The sequence below is a fragment of the Oryzias latipes genome, chromosome 8, assembly GCF_002234675.1.
Source record: "Oryzias latipes chromosome 8, ASM223467v1".
NCBI classification, from domain to species: domain Eukaryota; kingdom Metazoa; phylum Chordata; class Actinopteri; order Beloniformes; family Adrianichthyidae; genus Oryzias; species Oryzias latipes.
The window spans coordinates 23,206,818-23,217,027 of NC_019866.2; the positions used below are offsets into that span (position 1 = coordinate 23,206,818).

Sequence of the window (10,210 nt, forward strand, 5' to 3'; positions counted from 1 at the left end):
TCTTTTATGTCGTTGTAAAACGTATTTACAAGCATTTATTTACAGTAAACACATTAAAAAGACAATAATGAAAACAATTTGGAAAAAGTGGTTTATGGCCTTTTGTTCATTACATGCAGTTTAATACAAGAACTATGAGTTGACTGCACAATTATTGACAACTACATTTCTTTAATGATAAGAAAAGAGTTAAAGTGTGCCGTTCTCTTTTGTTACAAGTGACCAGTTATTTCAAATGCATTATTTCAATGTATAACATTTGCATCCCTGGACAGACTGACTAGCTATGATGATCCAATTACTCCCTCTTCTGGTCACAATCAAGTACTATTCTTGTTGCTGCTTTAAATAAGTTTGATAATAAAAAAAATGTAATATGTGACCAATAAAGTGATGTAAGTGTACTAGATGTGTGTGTGTGTAGGTAAAAGGGTGAAACAAGAAAACAGGAAATTCTGATGCACCACTCAGGTCTGATTTTGGCTCAAGTATCATAATATTGTGTGATGCAAATCCAAATCTTTTACTTTCGTCTAGTGCTACACTCTGATTTATAATAAGAGTCTAAGTGGCGGTTTAATTACACCCCTCAACTGGGAATCGGGTCTGAACAAAAATTTAATTTCTCCTGACTATTTTTACTTAGAAATATGTCTTTCATCATAGGAAGATTCATGATTCAGAGCATTAAATTGCTAAATTTCAAATCATAATACTACCACCACTTGTTGAGTTTAATAATTACTTAAAAATTAATTGAAAAGAAGAATTTTTAGGGGGAAAAATCTCATTGAAATCCTTTAGTTTTTCTCTGACGACCATGTTGGATTGTGTGTATGTTTTTGTGCCTTACACAACCATGATGTGTGTATGTTTTAATGTTAGTGTGCAAACATCTCTTAGTACTGTAGCACACACGCTGATGCCACTGATTCATGCAGTCAAATGAGTGTAAGCTGGAGAGAACCAAAGTAGCAGGAAGATATTTTAAAGTTCCACTCCGATCATCTTTTGTAAAAATGTTCCCAGTGGTCTTTTAATTATGATTACGCCGTTTTAAGAAATCATTTAAAAATAAAAATCTGTCTTGTTTTATAGGACATATTTTCTGTAGAGCTGCAGCAGCTCATGAGAAATTCCCCTCCGAGTTGTGGATGTTGGTGCAGAGCAGCCCCACCCCCTTCCTGTAGCTGAGAGCTCTCCGTTTACATTCTCTCCTGCTAGCTTACAGCCCCTCACAACCCCAACCAAACATTAGCTGTACAACAAAGACATTTTGTTGTGGTCTGCCGATTGTCGCACCTACGTCACAGCTACAGACTTTTAAAACGCCATTTTTCCCCCCGTCTGCTTCCGATTCACAACAATTTAAATAAAGAAATACTCAGACATGCAAATTTGATATTCATCTTTTTTGTATTTGTCTTCCACCTTTAGAAAAACGCCACAAGAACATGTTAGCAACCCCAAAAACACAAGTTTCATGGGAGTGGGTCTTTGGGGGAAAAATTTAACAGTAATTCTGTTATTCTTTGAACGATTTTCCTAGAATAACTAAACATTCAGCATTTAGTTTGAATCATATTTTATTCAGTCTATCCCAAGTTCAAACAGACGGACAGAAATGCAACACAGAGTCACAAAGTGTTGAAGCCGTGGTATGAGGTATTCAAAACAACTGAACAGGAACAAGAAGACTATCACAACACGACAAAGCTTGGAAGCCGGGACAGAGTCAGTTTTCACAGCCTCTCCAATCATCACACAAACAACATCGGAAAGGTACTTTTGATTTCCCACAATCCCACATGACTTCCCCGCTGTTCAGTCACATCAAACTCTGATTTGTTCCCTGACGGACAAACTGGACTGATGTGTAAATCAAACTGAAGTCAAAGAAAACCGACAAAAAATGATCAAGATCTCAAACAAAGTGACCCTAAGACTAATTTGTCCAATATTTGGCACTTCGTTGGTGCAAACTGACCCTGCGAGTCGGTGGATTTACCGCGACCCTCCTGCAGGAGGCGCCGTTTGTTTGAGAGCCAACATAAAAGCCCAACGTGGGACACGTTTTAAAAGTTTTCGCATTACCAGCAATGTTACAATCAATGAAGGGGAAAAAACAAATAAAAACTACCTGTCATCATTTAAAATCTTTAAAATGACATCCACAATAGGGCGGGGCTTCTGCTGGACTGATGACCACGCATAAATATAAAAGGACATTTGGTCTGACGGGTTTCTACTAAATCTTTGATTGAGAAAAAAAAGAGGAAACTGCTAACTTTACCGAAATTTACTGCATTGTGTTTAAAAGGTTTCTGAGTGCAATAAAGTTTATTCAAACTCCCAGATTGATAAACTCCTTCATCTTTCAAATGGTCTTTAGGAACAAAGGAGCAAGTATGGTCTTACCTTTCATTCAGATCTACTAACAGCATAGAATACGTATAAATATGGAAATAAGTGGATATATTAGTATATATAATATACAAATAAAGTACATAAACTCTGATAGTAGCTGGAAGGAGAAGGGCAACAGGAAGGGCTAGATTAAACCCTCAGTATCATTCTGTGTGCGTGCAGACCAGAACTACAATGTGTGCTATCACGCTGTGGTCTGAAGGTGGGTCCGGCGCTGCACAAACACAGGCTACGGGTCTAGATAAGAGTTCTGTACGAGTGAGAACCAAACCAGGAGAAAAAATCCGGTGGTTTTTCCAGTAGATCCTGAAAATGTGAGGACAACGTTGAAGAATGGAGGATCCCGCAGCGTCACCTCCCCGCACGGGTCCGTGACTGCATCACTGGGTCGAATGCAGGGGGGGAGGAAGCCGATGAAGTGAAAGCACGCGTGTGTTTTGGTCTGCACGGGGAAGACTGGCGAGCGTCAGAAGAGCCGGGCTCCTGGGAAAACAGGAAACGACAACAGTGAGGACACCGGACGGCGTGGGCGTTTGCATCAGCGGACTCACCGCCTCGCGTCACATGGTTCTGCTGTACTGGATGCCGGTCTTGGAGGCGATGTTGGACCAGGGGAGCAGAGAGCGTAGCAGGGACTGGGCCTGCCGGTACAGCCGCTGGGGGATGGAGCAGGGGCTCAGGCTGGCCAGAGCCGAACCGATGTGCTGGATGTAGTCAGTGAAGGCGTTGGTTAAGGAAAACAGACAAATGCTAAACTGGAATTTCTGGAGAGCAAAGAAAATCCTTTTCTAGAGACGGTGAAGAGCTGTGCACAGTGCTCGCTTGTTTATCACGTTGTAAAAAAACAACAACCATACGATAGGTGTGGTATACCGGTAGGTATGTAGTAGAATTACAGATTGTTAAACTCAAAACCTTCACAGGGGGGGGAAAAAATTAAAAATTCCACTAAAGAAATGCCAAAGATGAACCACAATATAGTGAGGGAACACTGCACTGATGCATCACGACACATCGCTCCATGTTCAAACTCCTGTCAGCTCCATGCCCTCCTTCAAAAGAAGAGTCAGAAGGTCGACCACAAAGACCAAGCCCTGAAAACACCAGACTGTGTTCAATGCCCATCATGTGACCATAGAGAACCCATCAAACCAGCTGCAGAACCAGAGGCTCTAGATCAGTCATCTGGGAAATCTTTCAGAGTTAAAAGGACCGTGTCGCTGCTAAATGGCCTGTACTTATATAGCGCTTTAAAGTCCCAGCCCCCTTCACCCACGCACACACATTCACACACTGGTGCCAACCTGTCACCACCAACAGTAATGTGGTGTCATGGCCAAGGACAAATGACCGGGCATCAAACCTGCGATCTACCACTCTGAAGGGGTGAAGTGGTCAGAGGTGGACCTCAGCTGCCTCGTCACTGAGCATGTATATGCAGACTCCCTCTAACAGTTATCCACACGTCTGAACCTCTTCACAGAGTCACGGTCCAACACGGTTCTAAAAAACAAACCAGGTAAAGTCGTTTAAAGGGAACACAGCGGGCAGCTGTCGCACGTTCAAGACCGTGCCTTCTTGAACAGGCTTTTAGCATGTGGTGCTCACACTGGTCCATCACTACCCGCTACCCCACCGGCACATGTATCTACATTTGGAAGAGGCTTGGTGAGAAGGGTGGAAACGGTGAAAATGTCGGGAATCTTGCTCCAGGATTTCTCTTTCACAGCTCTATGAAAGACTTGGCGTCATGGTGTTTTATCCAGCTCAGTGGCCTTGTGGTGGAGTGTCTGCCCTAAGACAGCTGGTCATGAGTTCAAATCAATGGCCAAGTCATACCAAAGACTCTAAAAAATAGGACCCAAAGCCAAAACCTTCCTACCCGAGACTCAGCATTAACGGGTTGGACTGGGGGGGTTTAAACCACCAAATTGTGGATAGCGGCTCACTGCTCCCCAGGGGAGGTGTCAAATGTGGAGAAAAAATTTCACACATCTGAGTGCGTGAAAACTAACTTTAACTTTAATATAATTCCGGCCGGGCAAAAACTGCAACTATTAATTTCTTCTTTATGATCAATTTTCAAATAGTTGGCACTTCCGTGAACTAAAAAGGACACCACCCACTACCAAATCCAAGTCCCTGATTGGTCAAAGTTCAACAGGACAATTTACCTTTCAGCACGCGTTCAATGGCTGCAGGTTTTGTACGTAGAGCCTGAAAACTGACTTCATAACTTGGCAACGCGTGAGAGTTTTAAACGCAGAATCACAAAATGCAGATTTATACACGTCTACATAGACTTTTCATTGGAATTGGTGGTTTGAACGTGCGTTGCTGAGCCCTGTGGGAACCTAGCTTTACCCTTGATAAAGACAAAACATAAAATATCAGGAATAGGATAAAATGTGGTGAAGGAAAAGCTTCTACAGAAGTGTTTGTTTGTGTTTTGTTTGCTTTCTCAAATGGATATAATATCGTCCAGGGCGGATGACCCCCATTAATGTAGAGCACGTATGTGAATCCATCTTTGAGGACGCCGCGGATGGAGTAGTAGTAGGGCAGGTAGTGGTGCTGTCTGAAGTCTCTGTTCTCATAGAAGTGGATGGCAGTGTTGTTGGTGGTGAGGACGTGCAGGTAGATGGCCTTGCAGTGGTCCTGGGCGGTGGTGGAGATGTGCTCCTTCAGACTGTCCAGCAGTAAGGAGCCTGAGCAGATGGAGGAAGGAATCACAGCGAAGGAAAGAAAGCTTCAGTCAGACAAAGACACAGAAAGTCACCGTACGGTTGAAATGTTTGTGTTTTTTATCTCCTCTAAATGAAATAAGACTCCTCGATCTCACACATCGAAATTCTACCAGAAGTGTGAATTATCAGAAATTAACGCACGTCGTGGAAGTCTGATGGTTGCTTTCACAATGTGAATGGAGGAGAATTCATTAATAATTCTTATTGTTTCACTGACAGAACGTGAATTATTTAAAAAAAAAATAAAGTAATATGTCATCTGCATAGAGAATAATTTTATGGCTGTATGTTTTATTACTGCAGCTATAGGCTCAGTAAATTTAGCAAAAAGAGAGGGGGAGAGTGGCCAACCCGGACTGGTTTATCTTCAAGAAAAAACCTGTCGCAACTCTGTTTGTTGGTTCTGACTGATGCATTGGGGTTGTGACAGAATATTTTAATCTAGTGAACGAATGATTCCCACACTAGAGCTGTGACGGTGTGGGATTTTTGATCACAGCGGTGATGAAGCAGCAAGAGTCCCTGGTTAAATGCAAAATAGAGCAAAAAGTGAACAAGTGCAGCTTAAAAGGTGCCGCTGCTTTTTTGTGTCCTTCATTTTGCATGACAGGAACACCAACATGTTAACCTTGCCAGGTTTCAGCGAGGATCTTATCGGGGTGGCGATGTTTCCAGCTGCACTGAGTACGCGCTCCGATGGAGTGCTGGTAGTGCATACAGAGAAATATTTTTCCCCCAGAAGCCCCTGAAGTATGAACATAGGACTCGCAGAAAAAGTAAATTATTAGAAAAGATGAATGTGTTTATTATAGTCATAACACACACCATATGCAGTCCTGTAACTTTCAAAAATTAACGTGCGGTGATGCGGTTATGGTCACACCCCTAATCCACACCCAGCAGCCAATCAGAATCGAGTATTAACCCAGACCATGATATAAAAAAAGATGAAAGTCAAACTTTAAAGGAACCAGTTTAAGAAGAAAAACAAAGAGTTTAGTGTTCAGATCCATGCAGTTTTTTAAGAGTGGATTTTATTTATAAATCTAAACTGTGTTGGAATTAGAACTTTTATAGATATGAAACCCAAAAATATTCACCTGTATTTATGAACAAGGCCATGACATAAACAACCAAAATGACACACATTCTAACACTATGTGTGAGTACATTAGTGTGTTTTTGTGAATATATACATATGTATGTGTGTGTTTAGTACCAATTCCGTGTTTCCTGAACTCTTTGACCACTCCCAGGCTGAGGATGTAGGCTACCTGTGTGTCCACAGGAAAACTGGAGGACAGGATGTCTCCATCCTAACACACAAATCCGACAGAAGAGGCAGAATGAGACGTGAAAGATGAAAAAAAATGTAAATGAACGTTTAGCTTTGTAATGTAAAAACAGCGTAAAGCCAAGGCGCTTTGAACTCTGGAATACTGACCTGCTGCCATTTCTGTCAGAAAACAAACCCCCAAAAAGATGATTGTATGGTTATAAATGTCCTTTATATGTTTCTACTGTAACTGATGTCATTAAAGTTAGATTTTATGTGAAACCATGGAAAATATACAGGAAATATTAACTCAGAAAATAGGGGTTTTATCCTGGAAGGCTGGTCTGAACCAAAAGCAGCAGATGATGGAGGCATGCATGAATTATCGTGACTGCATGAACCTTTTATCCTATTTGAAGCTCACTCTAAACATGGCCTCTGCTTTGTTTAGGTAGGATTTAAAAATGAGAGCAACTTCTCCAAACAGCTTCAGAGGACGCAGCAACATCAGATCCAAAACGCTCAGGGAGGCGTTTCCTCCAGCGTACCTCTTTGTGTACTTTGGTCCGGCCTTTGATCTCCGCCACAATCATTCCCACGATGCCTCCTCTGAAGGTGGCAGCGAGGGAGAAGAACTTCTTGTTGGAGGTGATGTCTTGATACCATGAGTCTGGGTACCTGCAGTCAAACCCCAAACCATCAAACTTCACTTTCACAGTGCGTCCGTTCTGTCAGCAGCTGCAGGAACGTTTCACACAGACGGCGGGATTTCTTACTCGATTGGAAACCAATCGCTGCAGAGCTGCTTGACGTTCTCTATGTCATCTTGGCAGAGGAAGCGGAGCTGGACTTCACTGAGGGCTGTGGGAGGCGCCACGTCACTCATTCACTCCTGCAGCAGAACCAGGATTTCACAGTCTTATAATCGCATCAGACAAAATCTGGGAACCAAGTTTCAATTTAACCAAAAAAACAACAACAGCTTCTTTCTAAATAAATCTGGTTTGCTCTAAAGGTTGTTGGGCAGATTTGGTAATAAAAACTAAAAAAGTAAATATTTTTTTTGTATTGAAAAAACAGGTTTATTTCCAAATTTGAAATACAACTCCTACTCAGACATGCAGATAGGAAGCATTTCAGGTGTAATACACCAATAAAAATGCTATATAAGTAAAATTTAATTGGTTTCAACTGACAAAAAGTATTTAAGACACTGGCAGTAAAGAAATCGACTGACCCACACATCAAACACCCACCATTTGGCGGAAGACTCTGTTCTCATAGAACAGGAGTCTTGGGAAATTCGGACTAAATAGGATTAACTAACAGTTTGCATATTTAGAATATTGACTTTAATACTGCCAAAAATATACACTTATGTAGAAGAATCTGTTAACAATTCAGTCTCTTTAGAATCAGTCATAGAAGAAACTTCATTCACATTCTGGATGTTTTTTTTTAACACCTTTCAGATTTTAATTTTAAGCCAAACTTTTCAAAAACAATTGTTTTCCAGAGGAAGAGCATAGCTTGTACTCATGTCATAAGCATTGGTTGAAGTCCCACTCCGATCATCTGTTGATCTATTTCCCGATACTCTTAATTACGATTATGCTGGGACTGTTGGCACTGAGGAACCCTTTACCTCCACGTTGCTGAGAGCTCTCTGTCTATGTGCTCTCCCGCTAGCTTACAGGCCTTCAGACCCCCAACCCAACATCAGCGGTGCAACAAAAATGGCGACAGATATCGTAGCTATCCAGCCGTCCAGTTCTGATCCAGATTCCAGCTCAGGCGAGGAAAACAAAGACGTACATGGATGTATTTGTCTGCAGGTGGATGCATCAGAATGGCGCTTGTGGCCCCGCCCAGTCTTTTCCAAGTCACAAATACGATCTTTACAAAGGGAGTTTTTGCGTCTGCTCCTGATTCACAACGATTTGAATATAGTAATACTTAGAGATGAGATTTTAAGTTGAATTTTCTTTATACAAGTCCTCTATCATCAGAAAAAAATGCCACAATAACATGTTAAAAACACTTTTTTTCACAGTGGCTGTGACATTGAGCTGAGGTACAGCGTCCTGCCACTGTGTAAACATGGGAGTCACAAAATTCAAATCTGTTAATACTCTTCATATCATACATTATCTGGGGTTTAAAGCAAAACTTAAGTGAAGCAGTGACAGATAAAAAAAACTCCAAATGATTATATTTCCTTGTCACAGCTAACAGGAGTATTGAATCGCCAGAAAACCCAGCGAGTAAAGATCCCTTTGATTTGACTGTTTTCACAGTAGCATCAGCTGTGACCGAAGGACAAAAAAGAAAGAAAGAAAATAAAAGGAAAACACTCTAATTCTGAAACAATCCCACGCAAACGGTTCAAACTAACATCCTCTAGGCGGGACTTTGGGGGATAGAAAGTTCGTCCTTCTTGGGGGCGTCTGAAAAAAATACCCCGTATCTGATCTGCTCATGATGATGAACATGATGAACCCACTTCTGTGCCGACTAAGTGTTAGCAAACAAACCTATAAACATGCACGTGCTTGACTTTCTAAACCATAATCTTCTTTTATGAAATGTTGACATTAAAGAAACTGTAAAAATATTAGTTTGGCGGACTTGAGGGACGTTTTAATGAACTCACAGAAGATAAGAACCCATGCTAACACAGCTAGCACTGATGCTAAGCTAACGCACCTCGTTATGAGACTCGTAGCGGACGAAAGTCGATCAGAAACAGACTCTTTGGGAATCCGTCGCAGCTGCCTCTACTCCGCGCATAGCATGACAGCGCAGCTGTTTGTTCTTCAGTCTCAGAAGCGATTCATTACGTTAGGAACGACAAAACAGGCTGCTCCACCAGCGGCTAGATGTTTTCTTCCTGTTTGGAGCCGTCAGCATCACCCATGACGTCACGAGGATTACTTCTCCTCCCCCTCAATGCGCGTTCACAAATAATTTGTGCGCTTTCCCGCCACCTAGAGGCCAGTAGATGTTCTTGCGGAGAGGTAAAAAAAAAAACTGGGTAAAAAGCAACCAAACCCGCTTCTCGTGATATGTTAACACCCAAAACAAAAACAAAATAAAACACGATTCCAACAACAAACATTAAACCAAAAATTAAAGAATTACCTTTTCAATTTTCAAGTTCCTCTCATTCACACAGAGATTCTCTGTCTCGCTGGCCTTCATTCCTCTCCTTTCCAGATCAATCTTCCTCCTCTGTAGATATTCCTCCACCCGCTCTCTGCTCTCACTAAAGATCACAGTGTCATCTGCAAACAGTAGGGTACATGGAGATTCCTGTCTAACCCCATCTTTCAGTCTGTCCATTGCTACAGCAAACAAGATGATGATCCTTGGTGCAGTTTCTGGAAGTCCTCTGTCAAACCTACAGAAGCTTTCACCACTGCGAGAGTCATAGACATCTCCAATGTTCTTCCAGACTTCCTTATCCAATCCACAGCCTCTCTCTATGTATCCTGACCATCTCTAGGTCGTAAAGAAGACGCAAAGAACCATGAAAATATCTGTACCATTTTAATCACACAAACTTAATTAATTAATAAAATACAATGAAAACTCTAGGAAAGAATAAATTAGTGTCAAAACTAAAGACACTTTTTTTCAAAATTTGAAACTGAAGTTGACTGAACTTTGATTTAGGCTTTTAGAATTTTTAACCTCAGTCAAAACCAAAAAATATAGAAAAGTTTTAAGAGGTTATTTTTACAAATCATATATTCATTAT

The 10,210-nt window shown here is 41.4% G+C and overlaps 1 protein-coding gene across 1 annotated transcript; it reads right to left on the minus strand.

Moving 5' to 3' along the window:
• Positions 1-1,568: 1,568 nt before the first annotated feature.
• Positions 1,569-9,381, minus strand: naa60 (N(alpha)-acetyltransferase 60, NatF catalytic subunit). Its single transcript, XM_004071855.4, has 7 exons — positions 9,157-9,381; positions 7,227-7,342; positions 6,999-7,128; positions 6,394-6,490; positions 4,901-5,135; positions 2,979-3,144; positions 1,569-2,910 (listed from the first exon to the last, which is right to left on the minus strand). Exons 2-6 carry the CDS (start codon positions 7,334-7,336, stop codon positions 2,988-2,990), a joined length of 729 nt encoding a protein of 242 aa, XP_004071903.1. The 5' UTR covers positions 7,337-7,342; positions 9,157-9,381; the 3' UTR covers positions 1,569-2,910; positions 2,979-2,987.
• Between the last annotated feature and the right edge of the window lie 829 nt (positions 9,382-10,210).

Coding starts and splice junctions, on each gene's coding strand:
- naa60 (XM_004071855.4), bottom strand. CDS start 7,336: ATGAGTGACGTGGCGCCTCCCACAGCCCTCAGTGAAGTCCAGCTCCGC. Junction 7,129..7,226: donor AGCGATTGGTTTCCAATCGA/GTAAGAAATCCC, acceptor GTTTGACTGCAG/GTACCCAGACTCATGGTATC. Junction 5,136..6,393: donor GTTCAGGAAACACGGAATTG/GTACTAAACACA, acceptor CCATCTGCTCAG/GCTCCTTACTGCTGGACAGT.